The sequence below is a fragment of the Desmodus rotundus genome, chromosome 5 (assembly GCF_022682495.2).
Source record: "Desmodus rotundus isolate HL8 chromosome 5, HLdesRot8A.1, whole genome shotgun sequence".
NCBI lineage: Eukaryota > Metazoa > Chordata > Mammalia > Chiroptera > Phyllostomidae > Desmodus > Desmodus rotundus.
Genome location: NC_071391.1, coordinates 138,136,061 through 138,161,038, shown reverse-complemented (window position 1 = coordinate 138,161,038; position 24,978 = coordinate 138,136,061). Strand labels below are relative to the sequence as shown.

General features: G+C 36.3%; 1 protein-coding gene across 1 annotated transcript in view; it reads left to right on the top strand.

The window, feature by feature from the left end:
* The window catches only part of WDPCP (WD repeat containing planar cell polarity effector), a 307,958-nt gene that overhangs the window by 74,614 nt on the left and 208,366 nt on the right, over positions 1-24,978 (top strand). The window contains exons 2-6 of the mRNA XM_071221611.1: positions 635-719; positions 3,382-3,429; positions 4,247-4,291; positions 5,831-5,901; positions 6,160-6,291. Of these exons, the coding sequence (XP_071077712.1) occupies positions 659-719; positions 3,382-3,429; positions 4,247-4,291; positions 5,831-5,901; positions 6,160-6,291 (357 nt within the window). The 5' untranslated portion in view covers positions 635-658. The remainder of the gene's footprint in view (positions 1-634; positions 720-3,381; positions 3,430-4,246; positions 4,292-5,830; positions 5,902-6,159; positions 6,292-24,978) is intronic.

The window sequence follows — 24,978 nt, the reverse complement described above, 5'->3', positions numbered from 1 at the left end:
CTAGTCCCTGCTAGTAAAACTGGAAGGAAATACAGGATGTACATTTTGTTATTATTATTTATTTTATTTTTCCATCTTTAATGCAGTTGGAGTAGAATAACAAAGTAACCTGAACATTAATGTGGTTTCACACAGCTTACTTCTAAATAAATATGTTTCTTATATTAACTATATGCCATTTATCTTGAAATTTTTGTTTTATTAGCCTATTTGTGAGATTGTAAATATTTGCTTTGTACATTAAAAATAGACCACAAAATGTATTTGTACTTAATTACTAGCTAACAGATGCTTCCTTTCCTTAAAAATATGTTTTTTAAAAATGCTTAAGTACTATATAATTCTAAATATACTCCGACTCTTAAAAACCAAACGTCATTGAAAACTCAAATATACATTCTTACCACATTTCTCAATATGATGACAATAGTAAATCTAGGAAAAGAAGTGTATTTTTCCTTTATCTAGAGTTTATTCCTGGATGGCTAACCAAGGATATATTAAAATGTTTATTCTAATGAACGATATCTCAAATATCAGTAGTGGCAAATGTTTCTATTATTTCTGAGGGATCTTGGTTTTATTGGCAATAGGAGATAATTAATTGGCACATCTTTTTAATTATTTTAAACAGGACAGAGATTCCTTCTGCCATCAAATGTCTTTCTGCTTGACTGAACTGCACCTGTGGTCTTTGAAGAATACCTTACACATTGCGGGTAAATGAGCTCTGGAGTAATTTCAATATTTTTCAAATACAAGTTACAACATTATAAATAAATACTAACAAAGGTTACAGCCTAGATTCTCTAACTGGAGTTGGATTATTTTCTTTTTACTTAATGTAAAATTGGCAAATGGAAAATAATTCCTTTTAGTTACTCTGATTAACTTATTTTTCAGCTTGAGTTAGATTTTCTGTTGTGAAAATTAATCTTATTGGCCTAGTGTTTGTTTCCACTCGAGATACATACATGTTCAATTTTTCTGGAATTGTTCATAGTAACTGATTTATATTCATAAGTATTTGTGGGCTAGATAATGATAAAGGCATTTGTAGTTGATATTAAAATCATACTTCAAATATTCAGCTAAGACATACAATTAATTATATTCATATTCTTTACATTTCACTTTTTTGTGTGGGGGGGAGGAGTAATAGAAGTGCGTCTAGCAGTGCCAAGGTGTGCTTTATGTGTGCTTTTTGCTCACAGGCCCTCTGAGTGGGCAGAGCTTGGATAATATATGTATGTATGTACCTACTCATATTTATATCCACAGTTATTTTTGTATCTTAACTCTTTATGTTGAAAACCATGATTCCAGCTCTGGCTGGGTGGCTCTATTGGTTGGGGTGTCATCCCATCATTAAAAGATTGTGGGTTTGATTCCCAATCAGGGTATATACCTAGGTTGTGGATTTGATCCCTGGTCAGGGTGTGTATGGGAGGCAACCAATTGATGTTACCCTCTCTCTCCCTCTCCCCGCTCCTCCCCCTCCCCCCTCTCTCTCCCACCTTCCTCCCTCACTCTCTTTCTCTCTCTTCTCCCTCTCCTCCCCTCCCCTCCCCTCCTTTCCCTCTCCCTATCTCCCCGCGTGCTCCCCCATCTCTCCCCTGCTGTCTCTCTTCCCCTCCCTTTCTCCCTAAAATCAATAAACATATCCTCCAGTGAAGATTAAAAAAACCTATGAATTCACATTGATACCTCCAATTTTAATCTAAATAATGTTCGTTCTGATTTTCTCCCTTTCTGTATTTGTACTCTCTTTGCAGACAGTGGGAGAGCTGGGGCTCCCATATCTTTATTGACTTAACTGAATCAATCTCCTGTCTTTGTGGCCACTCCTTCTGCTGAATGAATGCCCTCATCCCACATGGATTCTGTCACACCATGTTGGGCTGCCCCCATTTATGGATGTTCTCTTCACTTTGTTCAGCCTGTAACAGCCTACACTAGGCCACTGTCCCATGTGAATATCCTTCTCACCCTGCTAGGGTTCTAACACACCATGTCAGGCCAAGTCTCTGCATGCACACCTTTCTCATCCAGCTTAGGCTCCGACACCCCACGCAGGGTAAGTCTCTGTATGTGGATACCCTCCTTATCCTGCACGGATTTTGACACCCCACTGCAGGTCAGACTTGTACACAGAATTCAGGGCCCCTTATGTTCTTCAAAGTGCTAATATTGAGTTGTAAATATTTGGATACATGGAATGATGGAGTATTATAATAGTATAACACATATTGAAAAGTGTAAAAATTATAAGGATGTGTTTTTGAATTGTCAGAAGTGAACATACTGATAAAATTATCACCAGGTGAAGAAATGAAATATTAGCAGTATCTTAGGATCCCTACGCGTGACCTTTCCCAATTAGTCCTTATTAGGTATTTTTAGTCTAATAGAAATAAAATGCATTCTTTATAAGTATATTTCCAGTTAATAGTGTAATGAATAAAATAGAGCTTCAGTAAGTATACATGAGTGACTCTTTTGAAAACTGTATTTAAAAAGTTAATTCTAGGTTGTAATACATTTTGAAGTTTCATCATTCAGTTTGAGAAAGTTTGAAGCAGTCAGTCACTAGGGGGCAGCCTGTACTGCTTCCACTTATATCCTTTTGTTAGTAACTGGAGTTACTAACTTTGCATGGAAGGAAACAAATGTTACTTCAAAGAAAAATATTTCACTATCCACAGATAAGAAGACAATGGACACAGTAATTTTGTTATCCTGTAATTAAATTGTAAGAACAGATCCTTTGATTAAATCACTCTCAACATCTAGGAATCCTAGCTTTGCTTCTTTTTTAGTCCCGTCAGAGCATCCGACTTTGAATGGGTTTGGAAGGTTTTCTTAGTCTAAACAGCTTCAGATAATTTATCCATACCTTACTCTAATCCTTTCTTTCTTTCCTATAGATTCCCCACCAAACACCCTACCAGACTTGAGCTAAACAGGAGAAAAGAAAGCCACAGCTCAGAATTCAACAGTTAGGGCATTTTCTTCCACCCACTGATTTCATTTGGCATTGCTTAGTGGCAATTCCCTTTTGGTAGCACCCTGGGAAAAATATCAGAGGAAGTGTGAAAGAGAAAAGGTAGTCTTCCCTTGATTTCAGTTCTTTATTATTCTTTTCCTTATGCCATTATAGTTTTGTGTAAATCTTTTCTAATTAGATTGACAAGACTTCCAGTATCCCTATAATACATGAACCCATGTCTAGATATTTTTAAACCATTTTATTTCTAGGAACATAAAGAGACTGTTTTTGTCTTCCCTGCCTATACTCCCACCCTGTCATACAATCTGGTTTGGCTTCTTATTCTCCAGAACTTTTCACCATAATCTAATGTTATTTCTTCCTTTCTGTAGATAGAGATATTGGGATATACCAGTATTATGACAAAAACGATCAACCAGGTAAAGTATCTGTTCTGCTCAGCTAATTTTTATAAACTAAATACCCTAAACTGTAAGGTACTGACCATTAATAAATTATAGAATTAAGAAAAGTCACTTCGGTTCTTAATGCTGAAGTTGATATCTATTCTATATAAAATAAAGCAATATTGATAAAATGCTGGAGAAGAACATGAAAATTTTCATTTTACTGCTGATCAGACTGATAGCTGGACAGTCTATTCACGTTTATTTATCAGCATCCCAGTAGAGGGCATTGTTAATGCGTGGGCTGTGCTGGATCCTCACCTGGTATCTGAAATAGGCATTTCTGAGTGAATGATCAATTTTCTTTATCTGATTAATCCTGTTAATCCCATAAGTTTTTGATGGGCCAAAAGGTCTTTCTAGCTAGAGTTACTTCCTGTTTTGGTCTCTGTTGAAGTGGGGATTGTGTAGGCATCTCGTGTGCTTGCTTAGCTTGGTGGTTCACAGGCTGACTTCATGGTTCCGATGACAGACGGAAACAGCTTCTGTTCTGGGCTCAGTTGCAGGTCCCTTCCATATCTGATGAGACTGCAAGCTCAAGATATTTGCCCACCTGTTGGGCTACCTAAATAAGCCTTTTCACTGCAAATTTAGGAAATAACTCTGTGAAATTAAAACATCCAAATTATGGCCTTTTTCAATTGCCTTTTAAAAGGTTTAACATAATTTATTAATTTCAACGATGTGTGTAATAATACATTATATATGTGCATATAAAAATACTGTATTATAATAAAAATATAATTTCTACGTTTTTTTTCTTCTTTCCAACTTTCTACCACAATATCAGCAACAGAGCATGGTAACTTAGAAGAAAAGCAGAAACTGGCAGAATGTAAGCTTACTTTATATATTTTGTGGAATTACTATAAAACTGGAATTTTAATAGCCTTAAAGATTCAGTTTTAAAAATATTTTAAGCTTTCTGCACAAATAGGAAATGTTATTCCTTCTAAATTTTTTATAATTATTAATTTCCATTTTTTAGGTATATATACTTATGAGTAAGACTTGTATTTGTTAGGCATTTCTAATTTAGACCATTTAGAAACCTCTATTCAGTTTTTATATACTTATCTAATACAAACTTTCTTAATGAATATTTACATTATTTAATGTATTTAATCATACTTAAATTCTGATAACATTTTATTATTTGTCATATGACTAAATCATTTTTTTATCCATTTTAAGAAAATAAGAATTGTAATGATCAGTATTAGAATTTTATTTTCTTTAGTCTTCTGTTCTAAAATATATAAATATGTTAATGTAATATTGCTACAATGTCATATGGTTTTAATGGCTTAAATATAATTTACATTTTGTTTGGAATATAGGTAGAGCTGAAAAATCCTACTTGTTCTCTTGTTTTACATAGTCAAGCTGACATTTCATTTCTAAAAATGCTGTATTAGATATAACATAGGTTTTAAAATTTTGCACATATGCTCTATACATCATAAATTACGTTTATAAAATAAAATTAATTTGCTGAAGTAAGATATGTAACAATTATGCTGTAGAATTTTGTCTATATATTAATACTATATATTATATGTATACACACAAAACACACACATACACATTTATAGTATTCATTTAAATTATTATGTAAGTGAATTCAAAGATTTGTGATGAAATAATATTATAATCAATTTAAAGTTTGTTAGTTTTTTAAACAAAACTAGTTTGACTTAGGCTAACGTTGAGATTCCACTAAATAAATTTATTTTTTAATTAAATGTATGTAAAACACAACAAAGTTTTGTCATTATTGAATTGTGATGTAGATTTTAAAGAGTATTATTTTACATTAAAAAAGAGCACTATTAGTGCATAACTTGTAAAAACTTGGATTTTCCCCAATTTTTTCCTTAGTCTTAATATGTGATACACTGTATTGTTTAATTTAAAGTTTATTTTTCTGTGTATCATTTTTTGTATTTTACTTCTTTCCTCACTATATTTATTCACTCATTAGGAATTTTCAGGTCTGAGAAGGCTACTTCTGGATTTTGGAAATTGTTTTGGATTGAACATTTAATTACTTACATGAAAATGTTATTTTTTATTATAGAGTGGATCATTTACCTTTAAATACTAGGTTCACAGGCCTAGGAAACTCTCCCAGGGATTCTCTGAGACTTGTTGGTTGTCATCATAAAATTGTGATCAGGGAGATTGTTTTGTGGTAAAAATTCTGTTCCAATGACAAAGCCTTTCAAAATGCTGTCATTTGATGATGGAAATGAAGCCCACTTCCTCACAATTAAGGAAGTGTTTTATTTTAATCTTCCTTAGGCACACTACTAAGAAGAGTTTCCTTTTTAAGTCATGTTTAACTAACTGTAGTACATGTTTTATTTGCCAGCACGAGATTATCCGTGGACTCTCAAAAACAGACGCCCAGAAAAACTTCGAGACTCACTGAAGGAGTTGGAGGTATCTTTCCAAAAGTTTCAAAAATGGCAACAAACAAATCTGTTTCAAAACATCTTTCAACAGCTTTAATTTTCATAAAGGATCAACTCTCCTGGTGATGATAGCTTTGCTTTTGTCCAGTGAGGAGTTTCTAAACAGTTGCATCTTTGTGTGGCATGCTGTTTTTTTTTTCTTTTTTGCTTGCAAATCAGAGGCACTTTAACTGATAACGACAATGTGTCGAGCCAATTGCACTCTCTCTTTTTCTGTTTCCTTCAGGAGCTGATGCAAAACAGTCAGTGTGTGCTGAGCAAATGGAAGAACAAATATGTCTGTCAGGTAAAATGGCTTGACGGGCTTTCGCAGTGTTTAACCAATGGAGCTGAAAACTATGCAGTAATTGGTATTCTTGTGTTATGATAGGTAATGGACAAAAACTTTTTAAAAGCGGATGGATATTTCATAGTTTGAATTCTAGTCATTCTAGAACTAACATTACACAGATTGACATAGGCCACCAGGCTGCCTCATTAATCACTGTAGTTATACTGACACACTATAAGCACTAATGAAAATGTTTTCAGATGGTATTTTTAGTTTGGAATTGTCTGGATGTTGTATTAGATATATACTGGCATAGATTTAATCATATTTTTGAATGAAGACAAAGCCATAGGACAAAAGGTGTTTTGGCATACCACTCAAACATTTGTGATGCCATGCTTATGAAAATCAACAGACGTTCTAGAGTTAGATCTAACATAATAAGACATTTGCTCTTACTCGTTGAAGCTTCTAAGCTGTGTTGCTTAATGGGGTAGCCACTAGTCAGCTGTGGCTATATTTAAATGTAAATTTAATTAAAATTAAATGACATTAAAAAATTCAGTTCCTCAGTTGTACTACCCACATTTTTAGTGGTCAGTAGTCACATGTTAGTCACATGGACAGTCTAGAGACAGAACATTTCCGTCACAGAAATTTCCATTGCACAGCAGTATTAGGGCCTAGACAAGGAGTTATTTGTTGGTTGAAACTAGATTCAGGACATAATCATAATAATTAGTGTCCATTGATCACAAAATAATGGGTAAATGCCTTAGCTTTGCTGATAGACTTAAAAAATACTATTTGCCTAGAAAAATTTACTTGCTTGTGACAGAAGGAATCATTAGTCATATTCTACAGATACATGGAATTGAAGTTACATTAGTCCTACTAATAGTTATACCTTTTATGGAATTGAATATCCTGTGTTAATTTAAATTCTTACTTGTTTATAATGTGACTTTCTTAAGTCTATCATTTAGTGGACTCTCATTTTTCCTTGTTTTTTGTTTAAACTCACCTACCTTTATTCATGAAGGTAACTATTTAGTTACCTCCTCAACTGTCATAAATTATTACTTTCCAGAGACTGTTTAATATTTTTAGAACCACAATACTTCTTAAATTCAACTTAGGATACTATTAAAAAGAATGTCATTTAAAAATTCATAATTTGTTTTCATAAAAGTTATAATCAGACTTTAAAACTTGAATACATATTTGCTCCAGAAAGTTTTAAAGTTAGTGTAACTCAAATTGTACTTCTCAATACCATTACTCACCTTAAAAGCAAGCACAAAATTATTTGACTGGAGGGCATGCCTACCACCTATAGTATGAGGTGTGTCTCTTGGCCTCCACCCTCACGATCACACTGGGTAAGTTGGAACATGTCAGGCATCTTAAAATATGTACTGGAGCACCCCAAAAGGCAATCTTTTTAAAGTAGACTTTATTGCATTTTAATTTAATGAGCAAGTTTTTGTGTATGTATGTGTGGGGGAGGTGAAGGAACAAGGAGAGGAATGTCCCTCACTAGTGAATTAATTCAATGCAAAATAGGAATTTGTGTGATTTGTATATATACACATATATACAAAATTACTTTTGTAATTTACAGTGACCTGACAATACTGTTTTCTTAGGCTGTTATACAAATGAGTCTGCTTTTAATTTCCAGTGGAACTTAGCATTTTTTATGTTCTGTCATATTTGTGCTTTATTTCTATGATTGATAAGATATTCCTAAAATAGATCTTTTACTACGAGCACATTCTTGATGTGATATATTTTAACAAGCTAACTTTACCTCCAACCTGCCCACAGGTCCAGGTTAGTCCCCACATCTTTAGGGCCTTTGAGAGACCACTTAACATGATTCATCCACTTCCTTAGTTTCTAGACAAGACTGTTAGCTAGGTCTTCTAAAAATGTGTGTATATGTCTTTTCCTACAGATACCTCTAATGTCACAGTAAATTAAAAATTTGGCGCACAAGCTAAATGTTTAGAAGCACATTCCCTTAACCCTTTCTGAGTTGCAAAATAAGTAAACCACTTCCACAAAGCTTTCTTAGGATCCCTCTTTTGTGCATCACCCAGCACGGTGACTCTAAAGATACAAGTACCTAAATTTCTATTAGTAATTTCCCTCATATATTTAGCCCTAAAATGGTACCAGTTAACCATAATATAATGTTCTCTATCCTTTAGAAAAGGAGTGCAAAAAGTGTGTCAGTATTGGTGCTTAGTTGAACTTCAGTCTTTGATTGTGGCTCCTCCTCAACTAATATAAATCTATTATCTCCCCCCAACCCCATGGATTTATGGAATTTGTATTGATGTCTTCTTCTTGAGGCATCCTTATTTCTCCAGAAAGTCAGTGGTTTAGAAATCAGGAAGGTAACTGCAACAACATAAAGGATTTCAGAATATGCAGTCTGAGCTTGGCTTTTTCCCTCTGTTGAATAATGAGTTTTATAAGTTGTCATCATTACCAGAGATTAGCTCATGTTGTTGACCTAATGACCTGTAAATTATAATAATTTAAAAATAATTCTCTCCACTTATGAATTCAGAACATTTAAGACAGGGGTATCCAACCTTTTGGTGTCTCTGGTTCACACTGGAAGAATTGTTGTCTTGGGCCACACATTAAATACACAAACACTGATGAAAACTTATGAACAAAGAAAAGATTTTAAGTAAATTTATGATTTTGTGTTGGGCCACGTGTGGCCTGCAGGCCACAGAAGACTTATCTATACATATGTTCTGAATGAAAATTGTCTTTTGAAGTTGGTTTTTTAGACTATGCCTATTCCTAGTTTAAAAGTATGAGATGTAATTTAAAGTTTAGCTTTACTGGTAATCAAATATATTTCTCATTGTTTTTTAGTCTCCTATAATGATTTCATTATGAAAAAGCATTTAATGACTTCCTGCTTTGAATTTCTTAAACCATTTAACAAACTATTCTCAGGGAATAGTAGTTTCAGCATTATGACACTATGAAGTTTACACTACTTTAAATCACACTCATATTTGCAGAGTTAAAAAGCAAGGTTACCATTCAGATAGATGTAACCTCACCTATATTGATTTTAGAATAAATTATTTGAATTATATATGCACATTTAACCATTAAAGTACATAATATAGTCAGTTGTACTCTGATTTCCTTTTTCTAACAATTTTATGTTTCCAGGTTCAAGTTTAAAATGCCAGGAAATGGTATCTATATATATATATTATTAATTCTTGTAATAAATTACTTAAAAGGCTATGTAAAAATGTAAATTATTTTCAAAGCCCGTCACAGATAAATTGTGACCCTATGAAGCCTTTTATCATAACCTTCTCAGTTGTAGCATGGATAGCATCATTACCTGATCCTTCCTTTCATCAAATTGTGTGAAAATCCATTTGATTTCCTTATAAAATAATAATTGACAGATGTGGTTTTAAAGTTATAATTATTATTAATTATACATTATTTGAACAAAATTGTTCACACGGACTTCATTGACTGCTATTGCTGTGGGAAGTACTAAGGAAGTATAAGGTGTGAGTTGAGTCCCCAGCATATCCAGTCAAGGAAAACAAACACATGCAATCACTAGGACATTAATGAGTGCTAACTTGTATGACACTGAGTAAAAAGAGAGTACGAGTATAGTGTAGAGATTAGTCTGGCAGTAGGATGTAGGGTAAAACATGAAGAACAGAGGCAGCTTGTGTAAAGAACAATTGATATGGGATAAATATTTTCTGAAAACACCAAACTAGAGGTTTTCTGGACTTGAAGATAAGCTCAATATAGAGTAGAGGTTAGGCTGTTAGACCAAAAATAAGGGGATTAAGTGAGAGTCTGTATCTGCAATGGTGAGATCTTTCCTAACTCCTTCCTCACTCCAGCAGCTAGAAACATAGCTTTATGTTTCTATGTAACTTGTTTAGAGGACACTTCTCTGAAAAAAAAAAAATTATTCCCTCCAGAGCAAAGCCTATAGATACTGATATATTTGGTAGTTCCCTTTGAGAAGGTAGATGTGCCGATCAACTTCTGTACAGTGAAGCCCAAGGTAACAGACCTGCTGATGCACACCAAGCTCCCAGTCAATTTTTCAGAGACTCACTTTTAAGTATAACCTGAGAGGACTTCTGGCCAAGATGGAGGTGTGGATAGACACTCTTCGCTTCCTCACACAACCATAAGAAGGATCACAGCTAATCTCAGAACAAAATACAACCAAAGCTGCCAGAAAATAGACTGGTATGGAAGTCTGACAGCCAAGGATTTAAAGAAGAAATATTCATTCAGACGGGTGGGAGAGGAAGAGATGGGAGCGGGTTTGGAGGGGACGTGGTGTGGTGCCTGCAAGATGGTGGCAGCGAGGCAGTGGTAGCAGTGACCCCCAGAATGAGTGGTCCCATATTCACCTGTGATGGATAAAAACTGAGAGGGACACCTGGGGAGCTAGCCATCCCAGCCCCAGGCCAGAACACGCAGTCCAAGGTTTCAGGATTGGGAAATCAAGCCTTGTAATTTCTGACTGTAAAAACCAGTGGGGGTTGGGGCAGCAGAATAAACTGCCGGTTTCTCAGGAGAATCTGTTTAAAGCAACCACATGGCTCTAGAACGTAGGCAAACCCACCCACTCTGGAATTCAGCACCAGGGCAGCAGCTAGAAGGGTGCCAGTCGCATCTGGAAAGTGGGGGAAGTAACTAGAAATGGGGCAAGAGCTGAGCAAGCAGCATTGTTCCCTCTCATACCCCTCTCCCATATACAGTGCCACAGAGCAGTGAAGCAGGTTGCCCCACCCTAGCGAATATCTAAGGCCTCCACCCTTTACAATGTAACAAGTGTGCCAAGACAGTCAAAGCAGCTTTATGCAGTACATAGAAACAAACACAGGGAGGCTGCCAAATTGAAGGCAAAAGAAATATGGCCCAAATGAAAGAACAGATCAAAATTCCAGAAAAAGAACTAAGCGAAATGGAGATAGCCAACCTATCAAGTGGAGAGTTCAAAACACTGGTGATAAGGATGCTTGGAGATCTCATTGAGTATGGCAAATGCATAAGGGAAGAAATGAAGGCTACACTAAGTGACATAAAGAAAAATCTACAGGAAACCAACAGAGAAGGGAAGGAAGCTGGGGTTCAAATCAATGATTTGGAGCTGCAAGAAGAAAGAAACACTCAACCAGTATAGAAAAAAGAAACAAGAATTTTAAAAGAGCAAGGAGAGAATAAGGAGATGCTGTGACATCTCCAAATGTGCCAACATCCAAATCATAGGGATACCAGAAGGAGAAGAGGAAAAGCAAGAAATTGAAAACTTACTTGAAAAAATAACGAAAGAAAACTTCCCTAATTTAGCAAAGGAAATAGACATACAAGTTCAGGATGAGCAGAGAGTCCAAAACAAGTTAGACTCAAAGAGGGCAACATGAAGATACATCATAATTAAAATGCCAAAGCTTAAAGAGAGAATCTTAAAAGCAGCAAGAGTAAAGAAGGGCATTACCTACAAAGGAGTTCCCATAAGACTGACAGCTAATTTCTGAAAACAAACTTTGTAGGCAAGAAGGGACTGGCAAGAAGTATTCCTAGTGATGAAAAGCAAGGACCTACAACTTAGATTACTCTATCCAGCAAAGCTATCATTTAGAATTGAAGGGCAGATAAAATGCTTCCCAAACTAGGTAAAGCTAAAGGAGTTCATCACCACCAAGCCCTTATTATATGAAATGTTAAAGGAACTTATTTAAGAAAAAGAGAAAGATCAAAACTATGAACAGTAAAATGACAACAAACTCACAACTATCAGCAACTGAATCTAAAAAACAAAAACAAACTAAGCAAACAACTAGAACATGAACAGAATCATAGAAATGGAGATCACATGAAGGGTTATCAGCTGGGAGAAGGGAGAATGGGAGAAAAGGTACACGGAATAAGAAGCATAATTGGTAGGTACAAAATAGACAGGGGGATGTTAAGAATAGTATAGGAAATGGAGAAGCCAAAGAACTTATATGCATGACCCATGGACATGAACTAAGCGGGTGGGGATTGCTGGAGGGAATGGGGGTACTGGGCAGAGGAGGGCAAAGGGGAAAAATTGGGACAACTGTAATAGCATAATCAATAAAACATAATTATAAATAAATAAATATAATCAGAGAACCGGAGATTACAATACTTTTGGGGATATTCTCCATCTCTAAATCTGAGATCTATGAATTGAGGCTAAAACAAATTGAAAAAAAGAATCAGGGGCAATGAAATGATTTAAATTCAAGGAATTAAAATTGCTCACCACAGAGAAATAAGTAGCTGTTGCATCCTTGAAAGAAGAAGGAATGCTATTTTTTTTTTTTAAAGAGTAAGGGAAAAAAGGAAAGGAGCTCTTGGGAATTGTGAATATGACAGCATAAACAAAAATTAATAGAAGAATTGAAAGATAAAGTTGAAATATCCCTATAGTGCAGAACAGAATCACAAAAAGACATAGTAGTGAACATAGGTGGTAGAAGATAAGAAAATTAGAGATTCAGACCAGAAGATCTAATATCTTAACTAATAAGAGAAAACAGAAGGGCAGCAATAAAATTTTTTCCGGAACTGGAGGATGCTTGTTTTCAATTTGAAAGGATCCAATGATTGAAAAAAGATAAATATCAAGGCATATTTTGTGAATTTTAGAAAACCAAAGATAAAGAGAACATCTAAAAGCTTTCCGAGTGAAGAAGAAAAACAAGATACATGAAAAGGAATAGGAATCAGACTTCTCAGTAGCAAGGAGTTAGAAGACCGTGGAATGATGCCTTCGAAATTCTGAAGAGAAGTGATTTTTAGCCTAGAATTCTTTATGCAGATTTCTAATCTGTCATTCAAACAAGGACATTTTCAGATTTGTTTGCTCTTAAAAAAAATTTACCTACCATGTACTTTTCTCAGGAAGTTATTGGAAGATATACTGCCTTAAAGCAACAGATACTCTTAGGATCCAGGAAACACAAAGGATCTTACATAGTATGGAAGAGAGATCTTAGAATAATAACCACTCCTTAGGTCTAGAGTGCAGCTAGTCCAAATTGGGGCAGGGTACAGAAGGTTCTAGGGAGGTTAGAGGGAGGGAAGAAAAGGAACTGATGGATCATATGCCTGATCTAATTATTATTATAATGATAATAATTACTATTATTAATCACTGTTATTTTAATAATGAGATAATAAAATATATAACAATTAAATCTTGATTCATGAAAGTAGGAAATCAGTAAGTAATAACTAAATCAAGAGATAGCAAATAATGGAAGACATTGCTAGTTGCTTGCCCAATATCCGCTTTTCCTTAGGAACAGGATGTTCAGAGTGGCAATATGACCAATTTAAAGTACTCAGCTTTCCTGTTTCTCTTAAAGCTGGAGGTGGCCATATGAAGCAATTCTGGTCAAAGTAAGCAGAGGTCACTGGTAGGACTTACAAGAAAGTTTATTAAAGGGGCATATTCACCTGAGATGTGCCTTTTCAGCTTCTGCTCTGTGCCTTCTTCAAGTCTGGATCTGAGATAGGCTGGAGATATACATGAACCCATGTTTGAAGGCCTATATAGATTTTAGGGCCTACAATTTGCCAGATAGTATTCTCAGTTGCTGGATAGTATTCTCAGTTGCTGGGCATACTAGTGGATAAAACAGGCAAAAATGACCAATATCTTTGTTTTAATAGGGAATAGCAGAGAAAGATTGATAAGTAAAATTTAGAGTATGTATGAAAGTGAAAACTGTTGGAGAAAAAGAAAGCAAGAAAGATAGGAAGTATTTGGGGGATGGTGGGCACGATGGGCCTGATATTTGGTGACCAGGAAAGGCCTCACTGAAATATTACACGATTAAGACACCAAGGAGCCAGCCATGGGAGATATCTGTAGAACAGGGTTCGGGGTAGAGGAAACAGCAGGTACAAAGGCCCAGAGATGGGAGTATACTTGGCATGTTTGCAGAACAGCAGAGTCAATATGATTGGAGTAGAAGGGACAAGCAGAAGAGTAGTAGGGATAGAGACCAGAGGAAATGAGACATTAGTTATATAAGGCTTTCTAGGCTTTTGTAAGGACTTGCCTTTGACTCTTAAGTGTGATGGGAAAGCTTTGAAAAATTTTGAGCAGAGGAGGAACTTGATCTGATTTACTTTTTAATTGGATCAATCTGGCTATTGTGATAGGAACAGATTCAAGGAACAAAATCAAGTTAGGGAAATTGGCTAAAGGTGGTTTCCATAGTTCAGGGGAGTCATAATGGTGGCTTTGACTTACGGGAGTGGTTAAGTTGTTGTGCAGTAGCCAAATTCTGAGTATATTTTTTTGAGCCATTGGATTTTGCTGATGATGGATCAAATGTTGGCTGTGGGAGAAATTTCTGAGCAACTAGATTTACCATTCACTGAGAAGGGGAAGATTGAGAAAAGACATTTTGAGGACACATTAGGAGCTCAGTTTTGGACATCAGTGTTTGAAATTCCTATTAGACATTCAAATAGATCTTTGATTATAGGAATCTGTAGTTTAGAGAAAGGTCTGGGCTAGAGAGGTAAATTTGGGAGAAAACCACACAGATGATATCAAAGCCAAGAGACTGCTGAAGATCACCTAGAGTATAGATAGAGATCTAGAGGAGGCTGGAGGGCTGATCCCTGAGGTCCTCCAGCATTTGGGGATTGGAGAGATGGACAAAGGAGAGTAAGCAAGGAGTATCCAGAGGTAGAGCACATGGAAGGCAATGTAGTGTCCAGGAGATTAAGTTTCAGGAAGGAAGTTGGGTATAACTGGTATGAAAGATACCAGTAACAAGATGTCCGAGTTGACCATTGATCAGGTGGAGTGACATAGAGGTGATGGGTGACCTGGATGAGAGCAGTTTTAGTTGTTGGTGTGGGCAGAAGCCTGATTGGAATGCATTTAAGAGATAATGCGAGGAGAGAGCTGAGGGGTTTACAACATAAGGGTTATGTTATAAAGGAAAGTCGAGATATAGGAAGGGTGAGATGGGGTCATAAGAGGTTTTAATTTCTTTTTTAGATGGAACAAATAACATTTATTTCTGTCGGTATGCTAATAGGCGTGATCCAGTAAAGGAAAAATCGTTGCAGAAGTGGGGATAATTAATTGCTGGAGTAATGTTGACCAAAAGCCACTTAATAAATTGGGAGGGGATGGAGAGTAGGTCCCTGGTACCTGATGATATCATGGAGATGTCTTATCAGCCATGCACTGCCAAACTCCAGACTTCTTATTCTTTTAGGAAAAACAAACTCCCATTCCGTTCAGTAATGATTTTTCTGAGATCTCTGTTGCATGCACCAGAATGGAGTTCTAAATGACACACATATTTAGAAATGTGGTGGCAGAATCAGAAGAAACTACTAAAACTTGAAAATGGTGACATTTGAAAGTGAGATGAGAGGGTGTGGTGGGATAAGGCAATACACAGTGATTTCAAGTATTCTCTAATATTTTAACAATTTATATGTATTTCTTTCATTGAAATATTTTAAAACATTCCCAGAGCGTTTCTGAGGAAAAGGTGTCAAGATGGTACTAGAAATGCAAGGGACTTATGGGGGAGATGTGAAAGGTAGAGCGGAAGAGGGAACACGAGTAGGTGGGGAGAGCTGTTTGACTGAGATGCCGGTCTGAACCCTGGCCCCCAGGAGAAGAATTGGGTATAAAGAGCCTTGAGCTGCAGTATGGTGCTGAGGAAGTTCCAGCCAGGCCAAATAAGGAGTCTGTGGGTCGAATTTGCCCATTAGAGGAGTCTCCATAGGACTAATACCCCACTATGTTCAGTTGTGGGCTAGTAGCCCCCAGGGGAAAGTGTGGCCTTTGTCAGTTAACTATGTTCCCAGCTTCCATTCCTCCCAAATGAGTTCTGAGTGGTATGTGTCCAACACCATCACACCCACAAAAATTTATATTAAAGATAAGAATGTGTATCTGTATGTTTGTACATACATAACATTGTCCCCGAGTAATCTCCATGTTCAGCTAGGAAGTTTAATACCATGCCCTGATAATTACTCTTTCTTAGGCAAAAAACTCATGCCTTTTTGGGAAAAATAGAATTTATATTGTATCTTGATGACCTATGATAACTCTTTGATGCATTAATTATTTACTCTTAAAAATATAACAGAAATGAACCCAATTTTGGAACAAAGAAAATTTTAATCTTCTTTATAATAGTGCATCTTTGTATCATCAATCACCATTTCCCTCCTGCTCTTTTTATAAATGGCTCTTTCTTCTCTTTCATTAATTGTTTTTATTTAAAAGTATTTCTTTAAAGAAATTCGTAATTCCCTGCCTCCACCCTTGGCATTCATGCCTACTAATGTTTTAGAAACTTCAAGGAATTTTGCCCCAAAGGAAGCCAGCATAGAACTATGAATTTCCTTCATATATTCAGTTATAGTTAATAGTAAGTGTGTGTAAAGCTAAATGAATTCAAATCTCAATAATCTAGTTCCTTTCATGTTGATTTTAATATATATTTTACACAGTAGAAACAAACACGTGCCAAACATTTATCTGTTTTATTAAAGGGAAAGTAAAGTTACTTCTATAGCTAGCTAATGAAAAGACTTTAAATGTATTATATTTGAATACTTAGAGAATTTTTAGACAAAAACTTAAAACATGACATTTCAAATTTAGAAATTTGTATTATAGGCACAAGTTAGAATGAGCCAGTTAGAAATGTATTTATAAACTAAAAGCATCTAAGGTTGGGTGTGAGAACTCAGAAACTTTACATTCATATTTGAGAATATTATGTTATATATGCCAGTGTAGCTGATAGAGAAAACATATCAAGTGCTTTTGCCAAATTGTAATTTATACCCTAAAGTTAAAAAAATAGAACTATTAGGTTAGCAAATGCACTACTTAAGTGACTGTGAAATGAAAAGCAGTTATTAAACACGAGGTCTGTCTGGAAAAAGGCTAGCCATTGTTAATATAACAAGAATGGTTTGTACAACATCAATGTAACGTGGCAGCCAAGGAGAGGACTGGAATGCACATGTGTGAAAAATGATGACTTTACTATACTAGTCAATGGGGGCAGTAGATGCTGTTGAGTGAGCATGTGTACTGTGTGGCCGTGATATTTAAAATGACTGAGCAAGTAGAGCAATGAATTTGATCAGATTTTTGCGTTAACTTTGAACATTCCTCCCTGGAAACTACTCAGATGATTCAGAATGCCACAGCTATGGGCAACTCTGGTGATTGGCAGCTTCATCACGACAATGTGCTTGTTCATGCTCATGTCTCATGCAGAGTTTTTTAGCAAAACATCAAATCACCCGGGTGACTCAGCCCCTCTACAGCCCAAATTTGGCACCCTGGGACTTCTGGCTTTTCCCAAAACTAACATCACCTTTAATGGGGAAGAGATTTCAGACAGTTGATGAGATTCAGGAAAATATGATGGGGCAGCTGATGGCGATTGGGAGAACTGTGTGAAATGCCAAGGTGCCTACTTTGTAGGGGACTGAGGTATCATCATCCCATGTACAATGTTTCTGTATCTTGTATCTTCTTCAGTAAATGTCTCTATTTTTCATATTACATAGCTGGATACCTTCTGGAAAGACCTCATATGTATATATACCACATCTGCTTTTTCCCTAATAAAATGGGATGATGCTATTCATACACATGTGCAGCTTTTAAAAATTTCCTCCCCACTTCAGTAGTGTATCATAGACTTGGGCAGAAAATTTCTGGTTAATGAAACTTATCTATCTTTTATGTTATCTTCATTTGTTTTCTTGTACTAACAACAGTCACAGTAACTAAACTCACAAGCAACTGATTTATTAACCTCATGGTAGTTTACTAATTCATGGTGTGAGATATATTTGGCATGACAGACCCCACTTATTTGCTTGGGGCATTCCCAACTGATGGATGAATTAATTACTCAAGAGACGAAGTTAAAGATAAGAGGGCTGATTGGTGAGTGAGAATTGGAAAGAAAGCAAGGAGGTGTTCTTACAGGATATTTCTATCTAGCTACCATAGCCCTCTGACTTGCCCTGGGGCTCCTTCTGTCTTGACAACTGGCATTAATCATCAGAGCCATTGCCCTGATCAAGGGTAGAGACATGGGGAACAGGCTTCTTCCAGGCTTCTGACTTGAACTGTGCACTGCCTGCCACTCCGTTTAAGATATCTGACCAGGTCCTCATCCATTACCTGTTCTATATCTGAGAAAAGTGTTGATTAGAATTTGAGGAGTCCCCAAATCTGATTGATGGAGATATGGAGAACACCGTTGCTTCCACAGCAGTTTATTTATAAGCACTTTCTTAGGTGAGCCTCTGTGGAAGTGGCTACATATAGAGGTTGTGACTATCACAGTGTCTCCAGATACGCCAAATGCCCCTTGGAGGCCAAAATCTCTCCGAGTTCAGAACCACTGGTTTGGAGGAAGATTGCTTTAGACTCTAAACCAATCTCCCTCTAGGGTGTCCAACCTTTTGCGTTAAGTGGAATTCAATTCAATTCCATCTCTGGGCCATGCTGGAAGAAGAAGAGTTGTCTTGGGCCACACATTAAATACATTGTGATATGTGATAACAAAAAAAATCTCATAATGTTTTAAGTAAATTTATGATTTTGTGTTGGGCCGCATTCATAGCCATTCTGGGACATGTGCGGCTCAGGGGCTGCAGGTAGGACACATCTGGTAGAGTACAGTAAGAGCTAAAGAGAGGAAAACCAGATGAGATACTGCATGGAAGTTGACTGAGAAGTGAGAGTTACTGATACTAATTCCCCAGCAACAGGGAGAAAGAACATAGGATTTTTCCTGTCTTAATCTACTTTCCCACTAATTATGAGACCTTTGGTTAGTTGCTTTACCCTCCTGATTGTGAATTAGTGTGAGGATTAACCTTGTTACTACAGCTTTTATAGTTCATGTACTTATTATGTTCCAGAATTGTGTAGGCATTGCACATTCATTATAGAGAAATTGCATATAAAAGTCCTCTGTAAATTATAAAATTTTGTACAAAGGTAATATGTCGCCTGGCATGTCTTCTTGTTCACTTCCTGCCACTGCTTTTATCCATTTAGATCTTTACAACTACTGGCAAATACACGATTTATCTTTATGAACTTGACCATGATTTTCTAGGGATGAACACTTTTATGTAATTATGTGCATAATAATTAAATAAATATTAAATACATATAATTATATAAGTTATGTGTATATTAAATACAGAATATATTATTATATATGCTGGTTTAAAATTACATTAGGTTTCTCTATCCAGAAAAAAACCTGTTTATTTTTTGTCCTTTTTTTTCCTGCTCTTAAGTCAATTCCCTATAGTAAGTCAATTATTTTTTTTATCCTTGTCTTAGCTACATTCAATTTTGTCTCTGTACTTTAATGGATTAGTCAGGCATGGTTTCCCTCTATACCCAATAAATGTTTACTGAATGAAGGAGTAAATTACAGAAAACATGTTATCTCTCTTCCAGCAGGTTATCTTCTGAAATGATCAGTGACTACTCTTCGTTCTAGATTTCCCCAATATAAAATTGTTTGACCGTCTAGAGTTCTCAGAGTTTCACCAGATTTACCCCATGGTTTGGACTGGGGGCCAGGGCTGGGGGAGGTATTGGTTACTATCAGGATACAAATTCACTTGGCTTCCAAGAGAGTATTTCTATAATACTTTAAATATTTGCTTCAGCCCTGTAATTCATTCAAAGAGTCCTAATACTTTGTTGCCTCTGTGTATTGTAGTGTTCAGTACCTGCTATCTCCCACATGTCTTCTAATGATTTCATGGGAGCAGTCTTGGCTGCCTGTCCATAAATTAACTCTCAAATCATGGATTGAACCTATGACCCATTGTTGATTTTAAGTACTGATCCTGCATACCTTTACTTTTAATTTCCTCCCAGATGTGTTAATAATCACATGGATTTGAGGTAGTTTCCTTAACCTATGAGAATATTGAATGCAATGGCATTGTTTGTGACCACTGTTATTAAATAGCCCATTCACAAATACTTAGTGTACCAGTTCTTTTTTAATAGTTGAGACCAAATGTGATGTATTTCTCTTTTTTTATGGGTCATAAACTACCTCTTCTAGGAAGCAGTCATCTACCCTAACCAAAACCTTCACCTCTCTGAGATTAAGTCTTCTGTATTCTACACGTATTGTACTAATGTGTCTGCCTTGTTCATCATTGTATCCAATATATATTTGGCATATATAGGAGGCACTCACTCACATATTTTTGACCTGCTGAATGAAACTCAGATTATTGTGGTCATTTTTGTTTTGATTAATGATGTTATCTGCTACAATTTTCTCTTTCTTCTTCCAGTGCCATTTCACATCCAATTGAGTATTTAATCTAAGCACTGTAGATTCCAGGGTTAAGAGAAACCAATTTGAAGACCCAGTTGAAGATCATGGGAATCATTTCCCTGTTTCCTAAAGGAAAAACAAACCTCTGTATAAGCTTGTTGAAGAAAATGAGAACGAGAAAATGATAAAGGCAATCGAAAGAAACATAGTTAGACCAGAAGGAATTAGGCAAGATACCTCCTGTTTGGGAGGGTGTCAGAAAAAGAAGTTTCAATTCCAGTTTGTGTTAGTGGTCCTCTGCACAAAACCCCAACATTATAATTGGAACAATGTTGAGAAATCCCATGAGCCTTCTCATTGATTCGTCCCATGGATCTCTTCTCAAGATCAGATTTGCTCTGGGGCACCTCCCTTTGCAGTGCAATAGGACAGTATCTTAATGCCCCTTGCCTTCTTGTCCTGCCAAATCTTACATAGGCCCGTTCCATTTTGGCAGGTGCAAGAACTAGCCTTTTGGGTAAACAAGCAGAAGTACTCTCCTGTCTGAGCTGGAATATTCTTTTCCTGGGTTTCAGACTATTATTTCCTAATTCTGGTTACCTTCATTATCACATCCAGAAGTATCTTTGATCTTTGGCACCACTATTGGAAACCTTTATCCTTCCCCACAGGCTTTTTAAATAAAAATGCATTAATTAGCTTATGAATTTATTTATACATTCTTACTACAAAATCTTGTGTGAGGGATACCTCCAGACCACAAAAGATCTGAAATGATGGCCATACCTTGATCCTAATGAGTACCCAAAATAGGTGTCAATAAGAAGCCTAACCTGATTTTTGAACATCTCTAAAGATTGGAATGCCCGATAGCTCAGACTTTGAACCTCTGTCCTCCACTCTTTAACAACAAAAATTCACTTTCTTGAGTTTGTGATGTGTAACCAAAAAAACACAAGTTCAGCTGCCTGCTGCAATGAAAGCCAAATTCATGAGGCTGGTGCTGGTGCAAAAGGAAAGGTTTTACTGAGGTGCCTCATGACCTGGGAGAATGGTGGACTCCTGTCTCAAAGAACATCTCCCTTTCCTGCTCAAGCCCACTGTTCTTGTAGGGATAGGGAGGGGAGGGCTTTTTCTATCCAGTTATCTTGCTAGCTTTCAGAGTGCTGGGGTCCTGTGAATTAATCTTTCTAGCTTTTGGTGGCTCAGTGTAAGAACCTCCGCTTGCTGCTGTCTTGGGCAATGGGGGAGACTCCCCATGCTCCCTGACTGTCAGTGGTATCAGGGTCAGTGGGGTTGGGGGGAGCCTGCAGGACCTGTGTCAGGAAGCCTGGAGATGCTGCAGCCCTCAGCCTGCCTCTCAATACTGGACAATGTGCCTGCACATCTGGGGAACCAGTTGGAGTCTGCAGGGTACCCCTGTATCCCAGTGCACCCCTGTCCTCTGCATAGCCCCTGTATGGCCTGCCCCTCTGAAGTGGGCAGCCAGGCCCACCCTCCGGCTGATGGCTGCCTACAACAGCAGTAATGGCAGTGATGATAATGGCAGTGAAAGCAGAAAATAAGGGATAAGAAATTGAGACTCAGACAAATTAAATTCCAAAGTTTTGAAGGAACTTGCAAATACCTTGGAGACAATATCCTTATGAAATCATAGCAAATAGGACAGGCAACAAAGGATTGTACTGGTTATAACTTACAAGTTATATGTCTAATACTGAGTGCCATCTGGGCATGAGATTTTTAAAAAGACAAAAGAATGTGTTCAGAGATGGCAAACAATATAGTGAGAATACATTATATGAGTAGTGGTTGAATAATAAGAATAGTAATTACAAACATTTACTATGTGCCAGGTATTATTCCAAATACCTTTTGTAAAAAATTATTTAATCCTCATCGTATGAAGTAGATACTATCCTATCTCTTTTTAGGTGAAAAAATGAAATTACAGAGAAGTTGAGTAATTCCCTCAAGGTCACAAAGGTGGTAAGAGGCAGAGCCAGTGCTAATTTCATTCTGATTTTAGAGTCTGTGTTTCTAATCACTGTTATTTTAACATTTAAAAAATGCTATTGAAGAAAACTGGGGCTACTGTAGATGTTACAAGAAGGCAGTGTTAGTCTTCACCTTAAATGTCACTGCCTCTTTCTTAATCCCATCATCTTGCACAGTAGGTACTTCTATAATAACAGGACCAATAACAGCACTTTCTTATACTTATGTACTTGTATTTCTAGCTCTCTCCGTTAACCTACATTTAACCTGCTTTAAAGATTATATTTGATTCACTTTTGAGCCACTAGATTTAGTTTAGTGCATAAAGTATTATATATTCAACATTCAGTTTTTGTTGAATGAAAGAAGTGAATGGATGATCTTTAAATTGATTAGAACTATCCAGTGGTAGAATAGCTTTTTTGTAAGGTAATGAGCTCTTGGACACCAGCAGTATTCAAGCATGGGCTGGATGCTTGAGGGATGCTTAAAGGGTTGCTGCAGAAGGAACTTCCATGTCATGTGGAAATGGAATCCTTCCAACTGTCAATTATCTGATCCTATCATGAATTAATTATGATTATTTCTCAAAACATTAAGTTAGCACATACTATGTGCCTAGCATTGTTCTAGGCACTGAAAATAAAAAGGTAAGAGTGGCCTAGCCAGTATCCATAGGAGCTAGTTATCTCTGGAAAATTAAGAAGAGAGGTGCTTAAGGGTATAGGTATAAAGTTTTAGTAGATTAAAATCTGTCTTTTTCTCTTTATTTTTGAGGTGTTTTGAATAAATGGGGAAGGGAGGAAAGAGCTGTTACAAGGGGAAGAACTAGATATGAAAGATAACCCTAAAATTGGCTTCTTAAGAAGGGAGAATTTAGGGAGTGAAGACCACATGCTATGTTCTTATGGGGGAATTCCCCCAAATGGAAATGCCACTGTTTCCCATCAAGGTATATTATAGGGTTGGATGTAACTCAGTAGTGAAAATAATTTGAAATTCTTGGAACAAATGTGCTTTCTCCAAAACCAATAAAGATGATTAAGTCCTACCTCCTTCTACCCTCTTTAACGGCATTAATGTGAAATGGACAGTCCATTAAGTCATCTTCACAAGACTTAAAGAAAGCTTTCTGGTGATTAGGACAAGCATTCTAACAGTTAAATATGAAGGGGCCCTTCAGTGTCTTTTCTGATCACATGCCTGAAATCTGTTAGGCAGTGGGGGCACAGTAGTCTTTCTTTATGTTGCCCTAGAACCTCATGCTGCTTATTTATTTTTCACACGTGTCCCAATATGCCTTGACACAGAATCATCCTCTCTAGCTGGGACTTGATGCCTAGGTAGGTGGGGAATTCCCATTTTGTTTAAAATCATAGTTGTCTTTGGGTTTGGCTGTCATGTTCGTGCTAAGTTTACTGACAATTGTTTTTTTCCCTCTTATACCATATGCTATTCCATGATTCATCTGCTTTGAGTCTGTTGCCTTGAAGGTGAAACAATTTCTTCCAATGTTGCTATTTCATAATCTCATAGATAACAAGCATACACATATGCATAGTCCTTCAGAAGTTTTAAACATTTGGAGATGAATGAATTATGCTGTCACAAATGGAAAAGAGCAGTATAAAATCATAATGGTGATATTAAGTCATCTTTTGTTGGGTGTTTGGGAAAGCACTGATATTGATAAAGCCTGGAAACTTTACTACATTTCTTTATCTCTTTTTGAGAAATTGTTTCTGGTATGTATTACTTATTTATGATTTTTTAATGTATTTTTCTTTTTTTATTGTTAAGTACAATTGTCTCCATTTTCCCACTACCACTTCCACCCACCCCAGCCATCCCCACCACCCAACCTTGATCCTACTATTTATGAATTTTTGAATTTAACACTTTAATTGCTTTGATTTTATGTATTTTAATATTTTAGATGGACAAACACTAACATTCACTGTTTATGTTATGATGACATCTTTTTTATCATGGGTAGCAGTGACTACTCAAACATCAAGAAATCTTTTCATTTTTGACATAAATAGTACTCACAGATATAGAACAAACACTTCAAAACTTTATATAGAACCATAAATGACCCTGAATAGCTGCTGCAATTTTGAGAAAGAAGAGCAAAGTAGGAGGGATCACAATACCTGATACCAAACTGTATTACAAGGCCACTGTAATCAAAACAGCCTGGTACTGGCATAAGAACAGACAGATAGACCAATGGAACAGAACAGAGCCCAGAAATAAACCCAAGTCTCTACGGTCAATTAATCTTTCAAAATATTTTAATAGAACATATTACCTTTCTGAATGTATTTCAAAGCAGTTATTTCTGCATGAGTAC